General features: G+C 45.4%; 1 protein-coding gene across 3 annotated transcripts; it reads right to left on the bottom strand.

The window, feature by feature from the left end:
• Window positions 1-2276: 2276 nt before the first annotated feature.
• Window positions 2277-25985, bottom strand: LOC116892247 (zinc finger protein OZF-like). 3 transcript variants are annotated; one of them, XM_032893817.1, is made up of 5 exons: window positions 25834-25985; window positions 19662-19788; window positions 9777-9869; window positions 5069-5205; window positions 2277-4054 (listed from the first exon to the last, which is right to left on the bottom strand). In XM_032893817.1, the coding sequence occupies exons 1-5, from the start codon at window positions 25834-25836 to the stop codon at window positions 2555-2557; spliced, it is 1860 nt and encodes a 619-aa protein (XP_032749708.1). In that variant the 5' UTR covers window positions 25837-25985; the 3' UTR covers window positions 2277-2554. The 3 variants fall into 3 exon arrangements, 2 of the variants coding, with proteins under 2 accessions (XP_032749708.1, XP_032749707.1); XR_004386934.1 differs by lacking the exons at window positions 2277-4054; window positions 5069-5205; window positions 9777-9869 and adding an exon at window positions 17645-17853; XM_032893816.1 differs by lacking the exons at window positions 5069-5205; window positions 19662-19788; window positions 25834-25985 and having other exon boundaries at window positions 2277-4050; window positions 9777-9912.

Raw genomic sequence — 25985 nt, forward strand, 5'->3', positions numbered from 1 at the left:
CCCCACCAAATGTTTATGTTCTGAGTGTTTGATCTTGAAAACATGATACTAGTTGGAGAAATATTTTAGACTTTGTAAGGTGCAGCTTAGTTGGTCAAGGGCGCAAGGATATGACTCTGAAGAATGTATCTGGTACCCTCTCTCTGAATTATACTTACTCTCTTGAAGTTTATTCGTGTCCTGGGGATTACTTGCAAAGGCCTATGCCATGTCATTAAGGTCTACTCAAACTTCAACTGCTAAATTTTTAGATAAACTTCACATATTCTATTTGGTTTTGCTTGTTGAAACCATTCAAGAAAACAAAGTCCTATCCACAAAGCATATACATTTAACAATATGCATGTATGGCCTTTAATAGATTAGTTTCATCTATGAAACTCTGGTAATGACGACAGATTCATTAAAACATTGTCTAGGGACCTATAGCTCATGGTAGAGCATTTGCCTAGCATGCCTGAGTCTGGGGGTTTGATCCAAAGGATTGCGATAAAGAAGAGGAATCTAAGTAAAGAAATCGCCTAGTAGATATTGGCAAGAAATATTAAGTTTCTTATTTCCCTAATTGGTTCTTGATTTGACAACAAAGAAGGCCAGGAGCCAACTGCTGGGCAGAAGGTACAGGTGGGGCTTCCAGGTCCCAAGAGGAGGGAGAGATAAAGGGAAAGAGAGAGGGCCTTTCCACCATACTTGGGAGGAAAGAGGATGCTACAATCATGTAAGGCCTCAGGGCAGCTAGAGCCGGCAGCCTCCACTACAGGTAGGGAGCCAAGGAGGGTGGCGGGGGCTAGCTGATACAAACCACAGAGTTTAGGGCAGGAGGAGAAAAGGAAATAATTGATGAGGGCATGCCTCCCCAGGCGGGAGATTCTGTGCCCAGGAATTGTGCCTAGCTGGCAAGTTCTACAATAAGGCTGTCTGTGTGTCCTTTGTCTGCGGACTCTAGGGTTATGAGAGTGGGCTGGTGGAGCAGTTGACTGGTGGAGCATGGGGTGGGTAGAGAGAGGCCAGGTTGGGGCTGACAGCAGCCAATCTAGGAGACAAGCCCAAGCAAAGGGGCTTAGAAAAGGAAGCCAGGGTGGGGATGGTTGCAATAGATCCCAGAGCTAAGTGGGTAACACAATCTCACCTCCTGGGTTAAGGTGCACGCAACATATTTAAGCAAAATTCCTTATGAAGGTTAACATGAAAATTACATATACCGATGTTTTACAATTTCCCACTGTGTTAAAAATTTGGTGTTTTTCTATTATTGGTAAATGTTCTTTCTGTATGCCTGTGAGGGGGTGGGGGAGCATACCCGTGTACAAGTGGAGGCCAGAGGACAGACTGGCTACAGATCAAGAGTTGGTCTCAAAACTACATAATTATAAGAATGTAAACACATTAAAATTTTCATACCTGATAAGGCATTAAATCTTGTGGACAGTTTGAACTGATTTACACATGAGCATGAACAAAAATATCCTAAATCAAGATGACACGTGAAAAGTTCTGTGTGCAGACACACAGCACAGGACTGATGAGCACACGGCCACTGAGCCGCGTTTAAGACAAGTTACTGTGTGAGCCTCAAATGTGCTCTCGTGTTCGTGAGCTGTCTGAGGGCTGGTACTGTGAATGCTCTTACACTATGAATAGTTGAACTTTTGCAATGAAGTCACTGGAATAACAGAAGCAAGAATGTCTTCATACTGGAATCTTATGTTTAATCCTGTGTATTGGTTTAATGATTCCAGGTAAATTTCAAGTTCATTTCAAAAGTATTGGTACTCTTTATACTCTTCATATCTGGGAATTTATATGGGTTTTCAACACAGGGGCTGCAATGTCATAACTTGACATAGGCACTTCAACAAGGCTTTTCTACTTTATATCCAAAGGAACCTGCCTATGTTGCTAAGTCCAATCTTCAATCGCTGAGTCCCAGTAAACCTGCAGTACCAGGACCTAGAATTGAAAGCATGAAATAATTCATCTCACTTTGCTTTTTGCTCTATGTGATATATCACACAAGAAGTTCCTAAATGTCCAATTTCTATCTCGAAATGTGTCTGTTTTCATTAATGTCACTGGGCCCACAACTGTAAAAGCTTTCAGGTATGAACTGATGGGGTTTAATGTTCGAACGCCTTCCTCTGTTCTTTACATTCTGTGTTACTCACCTACAATACACTGAAGTAATGGGAAGAATGAGAAAGCTATGGTATAGTTTTTAACTCCATAGGAGACAGCCCCATGCATGAACTCTCTTACACACAGTATGAGGATTTGCAGAGAGACTCCAGTATAGGCTCATTGGTTGAGTGACCTGACTTACACTAGAAAATGTCCACAGGTTTTACATTAATCATTCCTGATGATACACTTCAGCAGGAGTTCATACATTCTTTACTCTCTTAGGCTTTCTCATCTGACTTGGAGTAAGGGATGCATGAGGGACAAAAATGTCTGTATCTGCTACACTCACCACAGGGTTTCTCCCTTGCTTGAGTTCTGTCATGCACAGAGAGGTTCCACTTGCAGTGAAATGGTCTCCTGCATTATTTACACCTCATGACCTCTCATGTGTTCTTTGATGTCGAGTGAGCTGTTTCTTGAAGTAGAAAGTCTTCTTACAGTGTTCACATGCATAAGGCTTCTCACCCGTATGAATTCTCTGATGCTGAGTGAGGTGTGACATCCAGGAGAAAGCTTTCCCACACTCTGCACAATAAAATGACTTCTCACTTGCGTGAGTTTTCTGATGGAGAGAAAGATATTTTTTGCAGTAGAATGCTTTCGTGCATTCTGTACATTGATAGGGCTTCTCGCCCGTATGGACTCTGTGATGCTCAATGAGCAGGTACTTGTTATAGAACGCCTTCCCACACTCTTTACATGCGTAGGGCTTCTCCCCCGTATGCGTTTTCTGATGTGCAGTGAGCCCAGACTTGCTGTAGAATGTTTTGCCACACTGCTTACACTCATAGGGCTTCTCATCAGTGTGAATTCTCTGATGTACAACAAGCTGTGCCTGAGAGTAGAATGCCTTCCTGCACTGTGAGCATTGATAGAGCTTTTCACTTATATGAGTTCTCTGGTGCACAGTGAGGTGGGACTTGCAGTAAAAGGCTTTACCACATTGTTTACATTCAAAGGGCTTCTCCCCGCCATGAGTTTTCTGGTGCACAGTGAGATTGGCCCTCCAGTAAAATGCTTTACCACACTGTTTACATTCAAAGCGCTTCTCTGTAGTATGCGTTTTCTCATGATGAGTAAGTTGTTTCTTAAAGTAGAAAGCTTTGGGGCAGTGTGTACATTCATAAGGCTTTTCATTTGTATGAATCCTCTGGTGTCTAGTGAGGCATGCACTGAAAGAGAAAGTTTTCCCACATTCTGTACATGCATAGGGTTTGACATTTACATGAATTCTCTGGTGCAGAGTTAGGTGTGTGTTACAGTAGAAAGATTTCCCACATTCCATACATTCATACGGCTTCTCCCCTGTATGACTCCTCTGGTGTCGAGTAAGTTGAGACTTATAGTAAAACACTTTTCTACATTCTGTACATTCATGACGCTTCTCACCCGTATGACTTCTGTGATGGACAGTGAGGTGTGATTTATAGCTGAAAGATTTTCCACATTCCGTACACTCATAAGGCTTCTCACCTGTGTGACTTCTTTGATGCTCAATGATTTGTGACTTGTAGTAGAAATATTTCCCACATTCCAGACATTTGTAGGGCTTCTCGTCTCTGGGAGTGCTCTGATGCTGAGACTTGGTGTGGGAGGCTTTCCCACATCCTGAGTTTTCATATGGCTTCTCCCCTTCATGACTTCTCTGTCCCGTCACCTGTGACTTCCTGTGCTGTCTGTGTGTACACAGCGTCTCCTCATTAAGAGGCCTCTGACAGTGACTGAGAGGTGACTTATGACGAGCACTTTTCTTATGTGTGTGACTCCTCCGACCCCTCATGTGCTGAGGCTGCTGGATCAATGCCCTCACACATCCTTTATCTTCATGGGATGCTGTCCCGGGTTGGAGTTTCCGGGCCACCTTCAGGTCTGCCTTGAACGAGAGGAATCAGTTATATTTCATAGAGCAACAGAGCTTTTTCCTAGAATGTGCTTTCTGATTTTGGTTTAGAATATATAAAAAAATTCAACTATTTGAGTTTACCCGAGATCTCTTTAGTATGAAATTTTATTTGTAAATAATATTTATTGTCTTTACTTAAAACAATATCCATGGGGTTGGGGATTTAGCTCAGTGGTAGAGCGCTTGCCTAGCAAGCGCAAGGCCCTGGGTTCGGTCCCCAGCTCCGAAAACAAACAAACAAACAAACAAACAAACAAAAAACAATATCCATGGTCAAATATATTGAAAACACCATTTTCAACTTTGATTGAGGTTTTGGCAAATTAATCTGATCATGATGTCAGAATAATTTTCTATTATCATTAAAATTATCATGTTCTTCTCCATTTGGCAACTGAATAGCCACATAATAGTGTCCATGTGTGAGGTTACCACAGGCTGATGTTCAGTGTCTTCGTAAGTCACTATTCACCCTTTTTACTTTTTGAGAACAGGTCTCTCATTAGACCTGAAGTTTCCTAACTTCAAGGGAATGATAGCCAGCAAACCCCAGTGACCCTAATCTTTCTGTTTTCATAGCACTGGTTAAAGACACATGTTGTCGAAACCAGCTTTCTATATGGGGGATAAGGATCCAAACTCAGGTCCTCATGAACGTGACTCCATCAGATATTTCATTGACTACCCAATCTTCCCAGGCCCGAGTTACTTTCTTTTATTTTTCAAATTACATTTGTGTTTGTGTGTGTATATATATGCATAGCAGGGCACATATATGAAGAACAAGTTTTGGAGTTTTTCTTCATTATCCACCACATGGGACATGGGTATCAAACTCAGATGGTCAAGCTTAGTAGGAAGTCCTTTTACACACTGATTCATCTTGTTGACTCAGGTTAAGCTCTTAAAGAAAGATTACTAAGTAATTTCCAATCTTTATGTTTAGATCTGAATTTTGTTAAGAACACATGTTAAATGTTTTACTTCAATAATTTCCTCATTTGAAGTCTGGCTGTTGGTGAATTCAACTTGCCATAAATCTCCCTTGTGATTTTCCTGGTGGGTCTCAATTGGGGCAGTCACTTTTTGAATACCCAAAATGATGTTAAAAATATCCCTCTCTGTGAATAACTCTGTAGTTTTTTTTTCACGTTATTCAAACATAAGAGAGTATATTCCTATCCTCATGGAAAATATAAAATTAAATTGGACTATGACAATAGCATACATTTTAGTTCTTCTTGAAAATAATAAACTGGTTTACTTCACCTTGCATGTGTGTCACTATGTGTAGCATAATCTGATTCTTTTCAGTTAAATAATACATCTGAAATTTGCATCATGAGCACTGAGAAGGACTTTGTATCTTGGTTATTATGAGCATGGGTCTTGAAGGGCGGTCACGGCACCCATGGTGTCGTCATACATTTACCCAGTATGGGATACTTGCATCATACTGTTCTATTTCTAATATGTGAAAAAAAAAACCCTCCATAGGAGCTGTATAATTCTATATCATCAGCATCTGGGTATATGGGTTCTTCTTTAATATATTCACAATAGTAACCCTATATTGAGTGAATACCAGCAATTATTTTTTATCTATATGATGCATTCTGAATATTGCTGGTTAGAATGTTTAAGTTTAAAACACAGGCATTCATTTTTTGTTGTGGTTGTTTTTGTTTCAGGCACGTCTCAGCTAACACATTCTGGTCTTGAGCTGCCATGCTTCCCACCATGATACTAATGGACTGGACCTCTGAACCTGTAAACCAGCTCCAATTAAATGTTGTCCTTGTTAAGCGTTGCCTTGGTCATGGTGTCTCTTCACAGCAATGGAGACCCTAAAACATAAGTTAGTACCATGGACTGGGGTATTGCTGTGATAGGTAACCATGCTTTTGCTTGAAAGAATGTGGATTTTGTGACTTTGGAAAGCAGCGGGATGCTTTAAGAGAGCCTTAATGGGCTATCCTAGTAGGAATGTAGAACACTTTCCTGCTGCGGAAATTTGAACTCTGGGACCCTGGCTCTAGAGGTTTCAGAGAAGAGGGATTTTAGCAGGTTGCTTGAAGATGGCTGTGATATTTCAGTGAAGAACGTGGCTGCTTTTTGACCTTATCTAAAGAGTCTATCTCAGGCTAAGGTAAAGAGATTTCAATTAATTGCATTCATAGAGGAAGTCTCAGAAAAGCCCAGCATAGACTTTGTCCTCTGGTTTACTCTCATGAAAAGTGTTTTGATCAAGTATAGCAAGGTTAGAAAGAAAAAAGTACAAAATGTATGGTTCAAATAATAAAGGGACACCAAGAAGTACAATGGAGCTAAATCCTGAGTCTAAGGAAAATAAACAGATTAAGGGGGGTGGTGACACTGGGTAAGATCCCACAGAACTAAGCTTATTGTCTATGTGTTTACCGGTGAACAAGGAATAATCGTTTGCTTATTGTTTTCATTTGGAGTTTTAATCTGGAATGACCTACAATCCGGAAATGGACCACACAGGCTTTTGATCCATATTTTGAGAAATAATGGCCATGAAAAACTTAGATCCAGGCGTGGTAGTACAAGCCTTTAGTCCCAGAATCCAGGAGACAGCCATGCAGACCTCACGTAGGTCTAGGACAGTCAAGCAGAACTCAGCAGCTTCAGCCATGTGGATCCGCTTCAGAATCGAGACCAAAAGGGCCTACTGGGACAACTGATGCTAGTTAGCTGCAGCTAAAAAATTAGAGGTAGTTAAGAAGAGACCAGCATCACTGAGGTGAAATCTTCTGCAGGTGTGTTCTTAGAGCATCAGGAAGCTGTTCCAGAGATAACCAAGGTTGTAGCTCGTGCTGCAGCTGAACTTGGTAATTAATGTGTAACTGAAGGGCCTAGTTAGTTAAGTCTATCTTATGTTCAAACTCTTATCTTATGTCTAGCTTGTCCTCAGTTTGAACTTGGCAAAAGGGAAAAACCAGTTTGTTCCAGGAACCAGAACATACCCAAGTAACCCCTATTGCATCCTTGATATCCACTCCACTTTTTTTTTTTTTTCATCTTTATTAAATTGGGTATTTCTTACTTACATTTCGAATGTTATTCCCTTTCCTGGTTTTCATGCCAACATCCCCATAACCCCCCCTTCCCCTTCTATATGGGTGTTCTCCTCCCAATCTTACCCCCATTACCACTCTCCTCCCAACAATCACATTTACTGGGGGGTTCAGTCTTGGCAGGACCAAGGGCTTCCCCTTCCACTGGTGCTCTTACTAGGCTATTCAATGCTACCTATGAGGTTGGAGCCCAGGGTCAGTCCATGTATAGTCTTTGGGTAGTGGCTTAGTCCCTGGAAGCTCTGGTTGGTTGGCATTGTTGTCCATATGGGGTCTCGAGCCCCTTCAACCTCTTCCAGTCCTTTCTCTGATTCCTTCAACGGGGGTCCTGTTCTCAGTTCAGTGGTTAGCTGCTGGCATTCACCTATGTACTTGTTATATTCTAGCTGTGTCTCTCAGGAGAGATCTACATCCGATTCCTGTTGGCCTGCACTTCTTTGCTTCATCCATCTTATCTAGTTTAAGGGGAAATGCTGATTGTCATGTTTGGGGCAAATGACTCAAGTTATAGCAAAGCTCGTGTTGTTAGCTAAAATGTTATGCAAGCTACGCTTTCTAAAATGTCAACCAGTCATGTGACTGCCCAATTGGAAAGCTCTTACCCAGCTTACCCTGTATAAGAAGGAATGCTGACACACCAGCTCAGCACCTTCCATATCCATCCACTGGGCTGGAGAGGTTGAAAGTCCAAGCTCGAGCTTGAATAAAGACTCTTTGCTTTTGCATGCGAGTTGAATCTCTGATGGTATTTGCTAGTCTGTGGGGACCCCGAGTAAGAAGCAACCAGTTGGTACTGGTTTTGAAGGCATAAAGGGGTCATGGATAGCAGCTGAGGTCTGACACCGTGTGAGGCCAGGGAAGATCACTGGTGAAGGTGCAGCCTCAGTGGTAGATAATGTCCCAGGACTGAAGGGGTCATGCAAAGCAGTTGAGGCTCGGCACCGTCAAGGGAACCTATGAGTGGCTCTTGGTGATGCCTAGTTGCAGCACAAGACCCAAGCATGTTAGAAATGCCAGTACCGTGGAATGATCACCAAGAACGGCATCATTAGTGGAGTGGGTTTGACCAGAGCCAAGAGTGCTACGGAGGGCAGAGCTGGGGAAGTGATCCCCCAGTGAACCCTTGGGGGGAGCCTAGAAAATAATGTGTGGACCCCAGACATTGGAAGAGGATGCTGTGAAGTTGAAGGTACCTTGGAGACCTTAAGATGTTAAAGGTGCCAGAGCCACTGGATGCCGGCCAAGGAAAGCCGCTGACAGGGACTGGAACCAGCCCAGGAGAAACAAGGTTGCTGCAGTCAACAGAGATGAAAAGGGGCTGGGGAGGGATGGAGATCTGAAGATGGTTTTGACATCAGACCTGGAGATGCAGTTTGGACTTTGCCCAGCTGGCTTCCTGTTTTTCTTTGGGGGTTATAGTTAAAGTGATTGGGCGAATCTCAGGAGAGACTTTGAACCTTGAACTTTTAACATTGTTGATGCTGCTATAGACTACGGGACTTTTGAAGTTGGACTAAATGTATTTTACATTGTGTTATGGCTATGTATGGCCTCCACAGACTCACAGGGTTGAACAAGCCTGTGGGAGGCAGGGAGTGGAATGCGGTGGTTTAAATATGCTTGGCCCAGGGAATGGAACTATTAGGAGGTGTGGCCTTGTTGGAGAAAGTGTGTCACTATGGGGGTGGGCAATGAGACCCTCCTCCTAAACATGTGGGAGTCATGGGAACTTTGTGATATTACAAGGCCACATTGTCATACGATGTACCATAACACAAACTTTAGCCTTAGCCATTGCAATAACTAGCCTCAGCCTAGTCCTATCTCTAAACAAAACAATAACTGTATTAACAAACCCTAACATGATCTCAGACCTAATGGTAACCCTTTACTATCTGTACTGGTTTGAATATGCTTGGCCCAGGGAGTGGCACTAATAGGATGTGTAGCCTTGTTGGAGGAAGTGTGTTATTATGGGGGAGGGCAATGAGACCTTCCTCCTAACCACATGGGAGCCAATCATCTCGTGGTGGCCTTCAGATGAAGATGTAGAACTCTCAGCTCCTCCTGCCCCATGCCTGCCTGGATGCTGCCATGCGCCAACCTTGATGATAATGGACTGAACCTCTGAACCTATAAGCCAGACCTGATTAAATGTTGTCCTTATAAGAGTTGCCTTCGTCATAGTGTTTCTCTACAGCAATGCAAACCCTAAGACAGTGTCTCTTCGTAGTAATGGGAACCTTAAGTAAGACAGTGGCAGTTACTGGTGTGTGATTAGGGTCTAATCTCAGTCCTCTGTTCACACCTTACCACATAGTGCCATGTATTGCCTGACAGCTGGCCTCATTATTGTCACCTGTTATGAACAGGGCAGCATTCAATTAAAAACTTGGATGCTTTCACAAAAAAAAAAAAAAATACATCAGAAAGAACCAAAAACTACTAGATAGATTAATATGGGTAATTCTTTCCAGAAACTACAAAGATGAAGTGTCTGGTCAGGAAGGTGGTAAGAAGCCTTCAACATGACCGCCCTGGTAACTGTCCTCTTCTCGCTGCCCTCCTTTGCTCAGGATTCACTCACTGACCTGGAAGGCTGCGGACAGAGGAGTCTACCACAGGCCGTGGCCCAAATCCATGCTCCAACTTGAAGATCACCTCAGGTTTGGTCATGCACTGTCCTGTAAGTGGTGAAGAACAAACAAGTTTTGCAAAGGTGTTAGGTGCAGTCCACTAACACTAATGAAAGACAACAGATCTAATTCGGGACCTTTACTTAGATCAGTGAATCAGAAACTTTCCTCAGAGGGTTTACACTTATATTCTTCACTGGCTGGAGTATCATCTTCAAACAGCATAATGATTTCCAGACAATTTAAGAAAACAGAAGTGAATAGAAGAGAAAACACAATAAAAGACTATTTAAAACAAATTCTACCGGAAAGGGTAATCATAAAACAATCAACCAAGGATCCACCCAGATGCCTCAGTGGTTAAGAACACTTGTTACTCATACAGATAACCTGGGTTCAATTCCCAGCAACCCTATCAGGTTGCATACACCATCTGGAAGTTTAGTTCCAGCAAATCTGACACTTTTTGGTCTCTCTGCATTGCATACACGCTATAAATAAAAATAAATTTTAAAAAATGTTTTAAATAAGCTAAATTACTAGGAATGGCGGAGCATGTATTTAATCCCAGTACTTGGAAGGAAGATACAGACATATCAGCTTGAGTTAAAGGTCAGCCTGGTCTATTTAATAACTTCCAGGCCAGCCAGAGCCATATAGTAAGACCTGTTTTTCAAAAATAAGTTAAATAACCCAGGCAGAGTTTAAAAATCAATAGAACATAAGGATCATTCAATATATACACACGATCACTGAAAAGAACATGTCTTCCCTGTGTTTTCTAGAAGACAAGAAACAAAACAAAACAAAACTGGAGAGATGAGTCATTCACCAGCAAATGACTGACACATTATAGCCAGACACAGTGGTCACACACCAGCAAGTGACTGTCACATTATAGTCAAACAGGCACAGTAGCAAAACTAAGAGAATTCCAAACACTCTAAAGCCTGGCCCTTCAGTCTGCACCTGTACCCTTTGGCAGATCAGCATAGCTGTCACCAGACCCACAGCCTGCCTGTCTCCCAGGAGGTCTGCCCTACCCAGGGACGCAGGTGAGACCCCTGCCACAATACCCATGCCAACTGGGACCACCACAGAGCCCAACAGACATGGGATCTATCCCACTCACCGGAGCCCCATCACCTTACATTCTGGACCTCCACCTGCACTCGTGGCAGATTGGCATGTCTGTGCCCTGATGCCACAGCCTGCCTGTCTCCCAGGGATCTCCCCTAAGCAGGGACACAGGACAACTGCTCTAACCAGAGACACAGGAAGCTTGCTCTAACTAGAGATAGCACTGCCTGCCTCCCAGGAGGCCTGCTCTAACCCAGGTCACACAGCTCTACCTAACACCTAGTCGACCTGCTCCAATCCAAGATACCCGGGACAGTTGACAGCAGATATAACCAGATGGTGAAAGGCACGCACAAGAACATAAGCAATGGAATCTGTGGTGGTTTGAATATGCTTGGCACAGGGAATAGCACCATTTGGAGGTGTGGCCTTGCTGGGGGAGGTGTGGCCTTGCTGGAGGAGGTGAGGGCTTGCTGGAGGAGGTGTGGCCTTGCTGGAGCAGGTGTGTCACTGTGGGCATGGGCTTTAAGACCCGCCTAGCTGCTTAGAGGCCAGTTTCTCCTGTTTGCCTTCAGAACAAGATGTTGAACTCTCAGCTCCTCCAATGCCATGCCTGCCTGAAAGGGAGGACAAGCGGAGGGGGGGGGGTGCAGGAGGGCAACATTTGAGATATAAATAAATAAAATAATTAATTAAAAACAAATAAAGCCTAAGCTGCCCCATGGTAGCACATGCCTTTAATCCCAGCACTTGGAAGGCAGAGGCAGAATCAGACAGATCTCTGAGTTCAAGGCCGGTCTGGTTTACAGAATGAGTTTCAGAATGGCCAAGGCTACACAGAGAAACCCTGTCTAGAAAAAGGAGGAAGAGGAGGAGGAGGAAGAAGAGGAAGAGGAGGAAGAAGAGGGAGGAACAATGACAATGATGAAAAGTAAGAGGTGGTGGTGAAGAAGGAGGGAAGAAGGAAGGGGAGAGGGAGAAGTGAAAGAGAAGAAGGCCTAATGCTGCACATAGAAGAACACCCCTTAGCTGTGTGCTTAGCCGTCACCACACTCCCCAGCATTACAATGACTTCAAAGCTTCACATGGACACAGCAACCAAACTGCACGTACAAAAACCCCAGTGAACACAGGCACAAAAATTCTCAACAAAATAGAAAATCGACCAGCTCATAAAGCAGCTAGAAGCTATGGTCATATGCGATTCATACTAGAACTACAGCACTCACCATATGGAAACGGGAAACATCCATGCACTAAATAATGAACAGCCACATTTCTACATCAGTGGCACCTGCCTTTAATCGCAGAGGAGTTGGGACAAGTCCATCTCTGAGTTCCAAGCTAGTTAGGTTTGCATAGGGAGACCTTGTCTCAAAAACCCACAACAAACACAACAGAAATAGCCATGTGCATACAATGGATGCATTAAAGGCACTGTTTTGTTCAGAGACAAATCTCAGTAAACTATAACATGGCTGTCTACACACACCAAGGCCATAGCCCACAGCCTGGGGAGTACAGCAAGCCTGAGATGATGTCCTCTAGGAACACAGCAGGATGTGGACTTTCACCAATCTTGCATTTTAGTAATAAGGTCTACAGACATATATACCTGATATTGATTATGGAAAAAAGAACACTCAAAGCAGAAAGAGGAACGTAAAGTTGAGCTTACCTATAAACCACACTGCAAAGAGAAAACCTTAGACTCCAAATAAGGGAGAATTGATACAGCATGACAAAAGCAGAAGTCACAAGTCAAACTTAATACCTTTCATGAGAAATTGCTAAAAAGTCAGAACACAGCCCTCTTTAAAAAAAAAAAAAAAAGGCTACTCATGGCCAAGAGTGGTGGTGCATGCATTTCATTCCAGCACCTAGGAGCCAGGGGCAGCCAGATCTCTGTGAATTTGAGACCAGCCTAGTACGTGTAACCAGTTCCAGTACTGCCGATTACAACAATGCCAATTAAATAAATAACCAGAAAACAAAGAAACCCAGTCAAAAAAAAAAAAAAAAAATTGTCAGTACTGGTGCTGAAGAGACGTTTCAGTGGTTAACAGCATTTATTGCTCTTTCAGAGGATCCGGGCTCAATTCCCAGCGCAGTGACTCACAACCATTGTTAACTTCAGGTTTGGAGAATACCGGACCCACTTCTGGCCTCCCGGGAAACCAGGACGTATCACGTATATATGTGATATATAGATATGCATGCACACAAAACCCATACGCATTAAATACCTACTTTTTATAGACTTTTTTATAGACTTGTGGAGCGGCGCTGAGGAGCAGAGAGACCTCTGAAGGCTCTGAAGGGAGATAGGAGGTGGAGGAGGACTCTGCAGAGACCACAGTATCTCCAGAACAACCCCAAAAAGGCAGGTCTCATGCAGAGACGCTTAGGAAGATTTGCCTCGTGAGGTTAGAAGGAAAGATGGCAGGGCAGAGGCATGCACAAAGTGGAGAAAGGTGAAGCTAGAGGCTCCACAGCGACAAGTATGGGAGCGGGATGGGAGTATGGCTCCAGCAGAGGAAGAACATGTTCTCGCTGAGTAGGGCTGGTCCTCAGCCCACCAGAACGAGCGAGGGACAGCCTGCAGCGTGGAGTCACTACTGTAACAGCCGGGGCTGCTTGCCCTCCTGGGAGGAGGGGAGAGAGAGGCTACGGTGCTGCCCACAGGCTGCAAGAGCAAAAGTAGGCCATACCTGTTGACCCTTGAGGGCAGAACGACGTGCTCGCACAGACCCTGCGTGAAGATGCCCTGCCCAGCCGCAAGATCTCCCTGGCCTGACTCTGGGCACACAACAGTAGACTATACAAGATGCGTGTCGGCAATCACTCAGTATTTATGGTGATTTGTTACTGTGAGTATTTGCATGTAAAAGTGTTGAGGGAAAAGAAAATACTGTGTGGCACACTGAATTTTGCAGTACTAATGATATAAAAAAGTGTGTGATGCACGCTCCACTATGTTCATAGCAGCCTTATTTATAATAGCCAGAAGCTGGAAAGAACCCAGATGCCCTTCAACAGAGGAATGGATACAGAAAATGTGGTACATCTACACAATGGAATATTACTCAGCTATCAAAACAATGACTTTATGAAATTCATAGGCAAATGGATGGAACTGGAAAATATCATCCTGAGTGAGGTAACCCAATCACAGAAAAACACACATGGTATGCACTCATTGATAAGTGGATATTAGCCCAAATGCTTGAATTACCCTAGATGCACAGAACACATGAAACTCAAGAAGGATGACCAAAAATGCTAATGCTTCCTCCTTCTTTAAAAGGGGGAACAAGAATACCCTTGGCAGGGAATAGGAGGCAAAGTTTAGAACAGAGGCTGAAGGAACACCCATTCAGAGCCTGCCCCACATGTGGCCCATACATATACAGCCACCAAACTAGATAAGATGGATGAAGCCAAGAAGTGCAGGCCGACAGGAACTGGATGTAGATCTCTCCTGAGAAACACAGCCAGAATACAGCAAATACAGAGGCGAATGCCAGCAGCAAACCACTGAATTGAGAATAGGACCCCCGTTGAAGGAATTAGAGAAAGGACTGAAAGAGCTTGAAGGGGCTTGAGACCCCATATGAACAACAATGCCAAGCAACCAGAGCTTCCAGGGACTAAGCCACTACCCAAAGACTATACATGGACTGACCCTGGACTCTAACCTCATAGGTAGCAATGAATATCCTAGTAAGATCACCAGTGGAAGGGGAAGCCCTGGGTCCTGCTAAGACTGAACCCCCAGTGAACGGGATTGTTGGGGGGAGGGTGGTAATGGGGAGAGGATGGGGAGGGGAAGGCAATAGAGAAGGGGAGGGGAAGGGGTTAGGGGGATGTTTGCCTGGAAACCGGGAAGGGGAATAACAATTGAAATGTAAATAAGAAATACTCAATTTAATAAAGATGGAGGGGGAAAAAAGTGTGTGATGAAGAGGTGAGAAAGATGGTGGAGTAGGCAGAGTGCCCTTGGCGGGGGAAGGCAGAAATGGACTCAGTGGTGGTAATGTGTGTGCGAGCATGGCTGCGGTGGAGGGGGAGCATGTCATTGCTAAGTCAAGCTGACAGGGTCGTGTGGCACATCTGGGGTTCTTCAGGCCCTGCCCCCTAGCATGCTGCCCAGCTAAGTGACAGCTCTGACTTAGAGCAACAACAGGATGTCCTCTGTGATCAGCGGTGCCTCCGCAGGCGAAGCTGGTGGCCAAACTTGTCAGTGCTATATCCTGGAGCTGTGCTGGTGCCTGTGGTCTACGCTGCTGCCTGGCGCCATGTTGATGTTTGTGGTCCATGTTCCCACTGGTTCATGGTCCAGCCTGCAGCCAGAGGACTCTCAGATGTCTGTGGTTCATGCTGCTGCCAAGGGCCATTTTAGTGTCCGTGATCCATGCTCCTGCAGGGAGTCATGTTGATGTCCATGGTCAGTTCCCCCGCTGGAGACGGTATCCATGATCCACGTTACCTCCTGAAGTCATATGATATCTGCAGTCTGTACTGTGGCTCAGGGCTATGTTGATGTCTGTGGTCTGTGCTATCCCCAGAAACCATGTTGAAGCACATGATCCGGGCTGCCACTGGCTATTACGGGCGAGGATGCTTCCTTTTGCAGTAGTATCAAGGAAAAATGCAGACTCACAGTTGAGAAGGACAGTCATTAAGGCTTCTGTGACAATCCTCCCCAACAACCCTACAGCAAACTCCCAGGTTAAAAAAAAAAAAAAAAAAAGACTTGGCAGGAAGCTACTGACAAGAGCCTTTCACGTTTTTAATATGGAGTCTGAAGTATAGTTCTTCACAGTTGATGACTTCTGCTGGGGTTGGGTGGGGAAAGTCAGCAGCTACCTTTAAGGGGCTGACCACGGGGAGTTTGACCATGCTCCATTGAGAATATGGGCAGCATGGTTTAGACATGGTGCATTTTTTTCTCTTCTTTTTTTCTTTTTTACAGGGCCGGCATAAGAGTGTGTGGGGACAGACCTAGGAAGACTGAGGGGTGTGTGTGATATGCAAAATTCCCAAGTATATTATGTTAGAAAAAATTTAATAAACGTTCAATACTTTTATTGTTTGCTTATTTGTTTTTCTTTTAGGCAGTACTGAAAATTACATGTAGACTCTATCATACTACATAAGTCCCTTACCAATTAGCCATAATGACAAATCAACTTTTCTTTTATATTTGGTTCATTTTCTGTGTGTGAGGATTTTCCCTGCATGTATGTACATTTACACCAAATGCATGCCTGGTGCCTACAGAGGTCAGAAGGAGTCAGAGACAATGGAACTGGAGTTACTGTAAACCGCCACGGTGTGCTGGGAATCAACTGAATCCTTAGTGAGAACAACAACGATTTAGGCTCAACAAGTCCACTTTTAAAATGTTTGCTACATGTATGTATTTGTGTGTGTGTGTGTGTGTGTGTGTGTGTGTGTGTATGTCTGAGCATGAACATGCCATGTCATACATGTGGAAGATGGAGAACAACTACTAGCAGGTACTTCTCTCATTCCACACAGTGGTCCTGGGGATTGAACCTGGGTGGTCAGGCTTGGCAGCAAGCACCTGTACATACTGAGCCAGCTCACCGGCCCCACAACTCTGTTTTATACAAACAAAGGGGTCAAGATGCGTACATTCATTGACTAGTCCCAAACAGTCAGCCCTGAAGGCACACATATAAATAACACTACATGACCCAACAGGAGGCAGAGGTTGGTGGATCTGAAGTCTACCCAGTCTGCTCTCTAGAGTCCCAGGATACCCAGGGCTACACAGAGAATCCTTGTCTCAACAAACAAACTTAAATGGGAGGGGCGGAGTAGATGGCTCAGTGGTAGACAGCACTAACCTCCTGCAGAGAACCGGAGTTCAGTTTGCCCTACCCATAGGACAGCTCACAACCATGTGTAACTCCAGTTCCAGATCTGATGCCCTTTTCTGACCACCACCACCACCCACTCCCCCAACCCCCTCGCAGGAGCACACACATAAAATAAATATTCAAAAATATATTGGCTATATGGTATATAGTGGGCAGGCTAAGATAAACTAGACACAGGATTATACTTTCATATAATAGTGATTGCTGATTGCGCCCAATAGTAAAACTGTGTTTCAGGACCCCGCTTCCCCGGGTGGTGGTGGGACAACCATAAATCATATTCCATTAGGGGTTATAGAAAAATACTTTAAATAGAAACACTTTAAATAGGGACTTTCCATTTCAATATAATCCTAATTTTAATACCAATGATATTCTTCAAAAATAGAAAAACAATCCAAGATTACAACTAACACATTCAAGAAACAATATTGCCAGTGTCAGAGCAACCCCAAGGAACAACCCTGAAGTCCCTGTAATAGCAACACAATCATAGACAGAAACAAAAACACCAAGGCACTGGCATAAAGACACACGCGCATACACAATATAACAATTAGAACCAAAGTATAAAAGCCTGCATGTTCAGTGCTATCCTCTGGATCTAAAATGTCCTCCAATGGCGAGATGCTCAAGTCTCCGGTACCAGCCTGTGGTGATTTAGTAGATAATAGATAGAACCCAGTGAGAGAAAACAGGATCCTGTGTGGGATGTCAGCACCCTTTCTTTCTTCCCTGACTGCAGTGAGGCAAACAGCTTTGTAACAGTTTGTGTTACCTAGTAAGATGTTTCTCTCACCACAGGATCCAAGTAACATAGTAACATAGTGAATGAGATGTCCCCCATAGTCTTAGGCATTTGAACACTTTGCTCCTGGTGGGTGGCACTATGCAGGGAAAACGTAGAATATGAGTCTTTACTAGAAGTATGTCGCTGGGGAGGGTCTTTGGGAATTCAAAGAATTTTCAATCCCATTCTTCTTTCTGCTTCCTGTTTGCGGTTGGAGATACGAGCTCTCAGCTGTTCCTTCTGCCATGCAGCCCTACCAGGATAGTAATAGATTCTTAGCCCTCTGGGACCACAAACCCCAAGCAAACCCTTCTATATGTTCCCTTGGTCATGGTGTTTTTATCACAGCAGTAGGGAGGTAGATAAAACACCAAGTATTTAATTGCTGATCGAAACTTTTCGAAGCCACAAGCTAATATAAAGCTTTCCTCCTGCTAAGTTTACTTGCAACCATGTTGAGAAACATGAATATTTACCAGCTGAGGAAGGGTAATAGACCTTCTTTCTCCCTGACCAGAAATCGGTTGAAACTAGATCAAAATTTAAGTATCAGACAACCTATAAAGTTGTTAGCCTATACAGAAAACACTTTAGAATAATCATACAATGTTTTAATAGACGTGTAAAAGAGCAAACAGAAGCAGAAGTCAAACTGACCATGAACCTCGAAACCAGCTCTATAGAGAGGTAAGCAAAGGATGGAAGAAACCATCCTATGTGGGAAAAAGATGTGGGCAAAGGATGCATCCAGCACAGTCACTCACAGAACGAGTAATGACCGTGAAGCCCTAAAGAGAAGGAACACAGCCCGCCTTCTCTTAAATCTGGGTGAAAGGCCTGCAGAGACGTTTCTTAAACACAGACAGCCCACGGAAATATAAAACGAAAGCTCACTGCTCCCAGTCATCATGAAGACACCAATCACAACAACAGGAGGTGACAATTCTGCCATCTTGGTATGGTCACTTAAGACTCGCAATGACAAACGTTGAAAAGTCCCGAAAGATGACGGTGCTAATACAAACCGGTACAGCCAACATGTAACACAGCATGAAACATTCTCAAAAAACTGAGCAGAACCACTGCATGATGTTGCTACTGTTCTGCTGACTGAAGTCAAGAAGAGGACTACATAGAGAAATCGGCAGCTCCCTGGGTATTACGGTGTTGTGCACGAAAGCTAAAGGAAGTGTCCATCAACAGGGGACAGTGAAGACCATGTGACACAGAGACTAGCACTACTCACTGACGTGAATGAAGTCTCACGGTGACATGCACACACTGGAGGGGGTGATGGGAAGCTATAGTGCTGTTATTTCCTCTTAAAGTCCAGTAGCTGTGGGGACCTGACTCCTATCCATAGTCATGGCAACACTGGACCATAGAGTGGATGCCTAGCTCAGCGATGATGATGTATCATGGGTCTCTGGAAATTTCCACACAGGGCTGTCACAAACATGACCAACAATCCATTCAGGACTGGCTTTTAGGCAACTATGCGACACAAGTAGGTATAACCTGAGTAGGGTGGTGACCCTTGGTGCTACGATTGTCTGAATGCCCTTGTTCTCCAAGGATCCCAATAAATTCACTAATCGTCCAAGCTGGAATTGATGGAACCTTTCTTTTGGCTTATCTATACTCACTTCATCGTTGTGAACAGAAGTTTCCTTATGTCTGCCCAGGAAAATGAAAAACATAATCTAAATGTCATAATCTATATGTCATAAAACATCCTATTCCCGAGACCAAAAAAAAAAAAAAAACCAGGGGAAAATATACAGGGGAGAGGAAAAAGGTAAAGCACTGGGAGTATTTACTGAGATCCATATGGAAATAATGGTTAACCCCTGTCCCAAGATGGCCAGTGTGGCCTTAGCTGTTCAGAAGCTTGCTCTCTAGAATAGGCAATTTTTAGTTTTTTCTTGGAAAGAAAGAAAGAAAGAAAGAAAGAAAGAAAGAAAGAGAGAAGTAAATAAATAAATAAATGTACGTTGGCGATAATTCCTAAAATTACCATCTAAAAATGCAGTTGGTACTGAGGGTTACGGCCAGCCTTACCCAAGAACAGGAGGCTGCTGTAGTTCTCCAGCATCACGTCCCTGTAGAGTCTCCTCTGTGCCACATCCAGATGCTGCCATTCATCCCAGGTGAAGTCCACAGCAACGTCTTCAAATGACACGGAACCCTGCAATGACACATTTCTTTTAAACCACAGGTACTCGGCGTTGGGAACCTAAATTCTCTCGATGTGGCTTCACTATCCTCTGTGTGGTTTTCCCTGAAGGCTTGACAGGATGTGGAATCACAGAAGGGAACCTCAACGACAAATTGTAACTGGGCCGAATGACAAGAATAAGTGACCGCTGACTGTTCAGCCGTACCTGAGCGTCTATTCTCACCCTCTCCAAGGTTCAGGGACCAGCACTGAGCGGCCATGGAGAGTGTAAGAGTTGGCCTCTGGGGAGGAGTCCTGGGAAACACCGTCAGGAATGACCCAGCTACTGCACCCAGGAAGTCACCCCTGCAGTGCCTACTTCACAAGCCAAGGCCCATCGACATTCAGTCTCAGCCGCGGTGGGAAACGGAACAGAGATGCGGCTTTTCCTGTGCTCCTTGAAGCAGCCACCTGAGGAGTTGGTTTCAGAACTGCCACTCAGGTAAGAACAGCATTTTGAAAAATTACTTTGATTGTTCGTATTTGTAATTGTGGAGCACACACGCAGGTGCCCACAGAAACCAGAAGAATTGGTTCCCCATGACGCTGAGGTTACGGGAGAGCCGCCTGATGAGCGTGCTGCAGTTCCTGGGCTGGCACCACAAGTTGCTGGGCCACAAAAGCCTTCAAGCATTGGCAGGCTTCTCCTTCCCGCCCCAGCCTGTGGCCACCCCAGTAAACTGTCCCAATGCAGCTGTCCGAAACGCACCCCCAACTCCCAACCCCCAACCCCACACACCTCCCCACTCCACCCCCGAATCCGAGTTACACCACCACACCGCAACCTCCGGCTGTCAAGGGAGCTGTCCAAGGTGGCGCACCTCCTTTTCTGCCTCAGGGGGGCTGCCCCTCAGGAGTGGTCCACAATGGAGACACCCTTCCAGCGTCAGATTACTGCCAACATGCCTCGGTCTACAGCTTTTGGGAAACAGCACTGCAGGAACTGTCGGAGCTGTCCACAGTGGCAGCACCTCCTCTCCAGCCCCCACCACCCATCCCCGCCCCACAGAGATGGCGCCTCAGCAAAAGCCTGGAAGAACTTCCCAGGGGTCCGCGGGGGAAGGCCACCAATCCCTGAGCTTCACACAAAATTCCACCAATTCCTGAGCAGGAAAACACACCAATCCCTGAACAAGTAAACCCACCAATCCTCACTCTGGAAATCTGTCCTGAGAAGCTCCACTCCCTCAGAAATCCTACGCAAGCACTGTCTCTCTGTCCAGCTCCCTGCTGTCCACTACTAGGGGCAGAGGGTAACCACCGTCCATTCATCCCTCCACACCCTGGATCCTCCAATAAAACTCAGGAGATTTCCTGTTTGGTGTGACACTCTCATTGGAAGAAGCCAAGAAGAAGGGAAGTGAAGGAGAGGGGCTGAGGCTCCTGGGCTCCTCAGCTCAGCTGGGGATCCCCTCCCTGGGGACTTCAATGCCTCTACTGAGGAGGCTTCCTCTCAGAGCTGTGTCATTCCTGGGCTCCTGTGTCTCAGGATACTCTCTCCATGGGGCACTGTCCTCCCTCAGAGCTGTATGGTTCCAGGGCCTCCAGCCTTCTTTTAAGGATCTACTGTTTTTAATCATGTGTGTTTGTATGTGAGTGCGGGTGCCCACAGGGACTAGCAGGGCTGGATCCCCTAAAGCTGGAGCTACAGGGGTTGTCAAGAGCCCACATATAGAGCTGGGTAGCAACTTCAGGTCCTCTGCAAGAGCAGCAAACACTCACAGCTACTGAGCCATCTTTCCAACCCCTCAGCCAGCAGTTTTAAAGTAGGTTCTAGAAATTAAACTCAGACCCTCATGTTTGCACAGCAAGTGGTTAACGGACTAAGCTATTTCACTAGCACAAATATCTCTCTCTCTCTCTCTCTCTCTCTCTCTCTCTCTCATATATATGTACATATATACATACGGTCTCTGTTGCTTTTCTACGGGATATGTTAGGTTAGTTGGCCTTTCGGCTTCTTGACATTCCTCCCCGTTGTGCCTTTTGTCTCACCATAGGGGCAGGGGAATTAGAAACATTCACACTACCTGCCCAGCTTTGGTGTCGCGTCTGGGAGTTCGGAATCAGGTCTTCACACTCTCATGGCAAATACTAGACATTAACCTCATCTCCCCAGCCCTTCCTTCATCTTGCCATGGTTCCACCCTCAAATGCTGTTTTCCTAACTGACCTCCACTCTCAGATTCCCTCAAAACCTCATCCCTCTACGGTGAGGATTATACTTATCTGTGGGTAGAAGGTCAAATATTTAAAATGTAGGTAGAGATGAAGCTGGTACGGTGGAAGTTGTAGGTTCTCCTTCAAAATTCATGACGTCACTAGCTAAGCCTTCCCAGGTGCTGGACAAGTGGGGAAACAGGAGTCAACCCCCAATACAGCCCAGTGACCGGCTTCTGGTTCTAACTGTAGCCAGTGGAGGGCCCTGGGATCTGTGTCTCTCACCATTTCTGTACCTCTATCTCTTCACTGGGTCTTCCAGGTTCCTCAAGTACCACCTTCTGTCCAGAGAGCAACAGGACCCCAACAGGACAGACCCATTCATAGCCTTTTTTTTTTCATACACACTGTCTTAGTTAGGGTTTTATTGCTGGGAACAGACACCATGACCATGGCAAGTCTTATAAAGGACATTTAATTGGGGCTGACTTACAGGTTCAGAGGTTCAGCCCATTATCATCAAGGTGGGAACATGGCGGCATCCAGGCAGACATGCTGCAGATGGAGCCGAGAGTTCGACATCTTCATCTGAAGGCTGCTAGCAGAACACTGGCTTCCAGACAGCTAGGATGAGGGTCTTAAAGCTCACACTCAGTGACACACCTATTCCAACAAGGCCACACCTACTCCAGCAGGGCCACACCTATTCCAGCAGGGCCACACCTTCTAAAGGTGCCACTCCCTGGGCTGAGCACAGACAAACCATCACATTCCATTCCCTGGCCCCCATAGACCTGTTCAAACATAAGAGTCTATGGGGGCCATACCTAAACAAGACATAATGCAAAATACATTTAGTCCAACTTCCAAAGCTCCCATAGTCTATAGCTGTCTCAACAATGTTAAAAGTCCAAAGTTCAAGTCTCTTCTGAGATTCTTTCAATCACTTAACTGTAATCCCCAAAACAAAGAAACCAGCAAACTCCAAACTCTGCACCTCCATGTCTGATGTCAAAGCGCTCTTCAGATTTCCATTTTTGTTGACTGCAACAAACTCCTGGGCTTGTTCCATTCCCTGTTAGCAGCTTTCCTAGCAGATATCACATGGCTCTGGCATCTCAAACATCTTGGAGTCTTCAAGGCAACTTCAACTTCACAGCCTCTTGTTCCAATGTCTGGGATCAGCACATGATCTTCTGGGCTCCTCCAAAGGGGTTGGGTCACATCTCCAGCCCTGTCCTCTAGGCTCTGGTTGATCCACTCCACTGATACTGCTACTGCTCTTGGTGATCATCCCATGGTACTGCCATCTCCGATATGCTGGGGTCTCCCGCTGCAACTAGGCTTCACCAATAGCCTCTCATAGGCTCTCTTCATGGTGCCAACCCTCAACGTCTTTGCATGACCCCTTCAGTCCTGGGCCATCAACTGCAATTGAGGCTGCACCTTCACCAATGGCCTTCCATGGCCTCTCACAGTGCCCAGCCTCAGCTACTTTTCATGATCCCTTCATGCCTTCAAAACCAGTACCACCTGGGCGACTCTTACACATCACCAAGTCTAGCCACAGCACAAACTGTAACCTTGGCTATCTCTGGAAAATGGCTTCTTTGTGCTCTCAGAAAATACTTTCCAGAAGATTCCACCTCAGGGATGCTGGTCTCTTCTTAATCACCACTAATTTCTTAGCTCTAGCTAACCAACATGAAGTGTCCCAGTTGTTTCCTCCTCTTGAGAATAAAGCCAGAATCACGTGGCTGAAGCTGCCAAATTTCTGCTGTTTGCTGGGGCTGGAATATGGCTCCCGTGTTCTAGTACATTATCACCAGCATTCTGTTTTCCAAGTCCTTCACTGCCTAGCTTGGCTGTCCTAGAACTTGCTCTGTAGATTAGCCTTGAACTCAGAGATCTGCCTGGCTCTTCCTCCTGGGATTAAAAGTGTGTACCTCCATGTCTGGATTTAAGCTTTTCTTCGCCTAGAAACTTGCTCTGTCCCAGGCTGGCCCTGAACTCAAGAGATCTGCTTTTCTTTGCCTTCTGTGATTAAGGGCTTGTACGATCGTGCCTGGACCTAAATTTAGCTGGATTGGGATCTTGCCCCAAGGTCACCACTCCCTTAATTTAATATCTTTGAACACGGATTTCAGCTCCGTTTCACTTCCTGGTGCCCCTTTAATACTCAAACCATGTATTTCATATTTTTCCTTTCTCAGCTTGCTATACTTGTTTAAAATGCTCTTCATGAGACTTAACCAGAGAACACAGTCTATGGTGGGCGTTTCTGAGACTTCCTTTGTCAATGCAATTAATCTGAGTCTCTTCACCTTAGCCTCAGGCAGACTCTTCAGACAAGGGCAAAAAAGCAGCCAAGTCTTCACCAAAATACCACAAAAACAGTCTCTATGCCAAAGTTCTTCTCCACTGAAACCTCTTGGGCCAGATTTCCACAGTTCAAATCACTCTCAGCAATAAAGTGTTCCATATTCCTACTAGGATAGTTCATTAAGCCCCACTTAAAGCAGCCCACTGCTTTCCAAATCCAAAGTCCCCAAATCCATTCTTCCAAACAAAAGCATGTTCAGGCCTATCACAGCAATACTCCAGCCCTTGGTACCAACTTCTGTCTTAGTTAGGGTTTTACTTCTGTATGAGCATAGACAAACCATCACACGCACTGTCCCCTACACTCAGCATGAGCAGAGGCAGGGGAGGCAGAAAAGCAGCTAATGTCCAAATGCCTGCCAAATGACTGTCCCTCCCCTAGGTTCCTCTTTACTTCTGCACAAAAAGGACCCACTCTGAACCCTGATGGTGCAGGTCTATAACCCCGATACTTCAGAAGCCAATCCAGAAGGATAAATAAGTCCAAGGCCACACTGGTCTACACTGTGACCCTGTCTCTATCATGGCATAGAATTTGCCTACTATGCATAAATCCTCAGGTATTCAATTCTCAATAATACACACACACACACACACACACACAGAGAGAGAGAGAGAGAGAGAGAGAGAGAGAGAGAGAGCTCAAAAAAGAGTCTAATAAAAGTTACCCAGGAATGAAGCAGGAGTCAGTACTTGAACCCATGTCCCAGAACTCCAGAGTCCCAGAAAATTCGTTCCTGCTGAACAGATGGTAAGACATCCTAATACTGAACAATGAAGTGACAGCAGAGGTAAAGTGTCCGTTCACAAGCCTAGGTCTGACAGTCAAAGCCAGTCACACATTCAGAGAGATCACGTCTCACAGATTCAGATCAACACCCAGACACATAAAGGCAGAGGCATACAAAGTGCTGTGATAGGGTAAACAAGCTAGCCCTGGACTCCCCCACCTCCCCACCCGGGTGCCTATAGATGAGTAGCGGAGAGGCAGAGAGGCAATCAGCCTCTGCCTTCTCAATAATGACAGAAGACTCACACAGCCCTTGTCCTACAGACCCCAAAAGACTTTAGGAAATGCTTCCTGAGGAACGGGTGGTAAGAAACTAAAGGCAAGTAAGTCCGCGACAGCAAAGCCACAGTACTGGCCGGCGATCGTGCACCTGGATTTAGAGAGTCGGGTTCAAAAACCATAAAGACACGGAGAAAGACACGGAGACAGACACACAACCCCAGACGCGCACTCAGAACCCAGGGCAGAAAACACAGCGCGAGTCCGGGAACGCACTGGCCTAGATGCTAGGACCACTGCACTTTCCGCAGCCCGCCTTTCTCGGCTGCCCTGACCCATGTGCCCGAAAAGCTATCAGCCCTGGCAGGATACCAGTGCCGGGCTGGACAGGACCGTCCGGAGGGGCCAGGCAGGAAGGTGCTGTGCGCCAAAACTGAGCCCAGGTCAGGACGCTGTGCGCTTACCATTTCCGGTTCCTGAACACCAGTGTCCTAATTATGGAGCTTCCCTCAGCAGGGAGCAGCCAGACACTGGCGACAGGACAAGGCAGAGAATCCCAGAGCCGGAGAAAAGCCTGACAGATCGCAAACCGGATGGTGGTGGGTGGGTAGGTAGT

Source organism: Rattus rattus, chromosome 2 (assembly GCF_011064425.1).
Source record: "Rattus rattus isolate New Zealand chromosome 2, Rrattus_CSIRO_v1, whole genome shotgun sequence".
Classification (NCBI taxonomy): domain Eukaryota; kingdom Metazoa; phylum Chordata; class Mammalia; order Rodentia; family Muridae; genus Rattus; species Rattus rattus.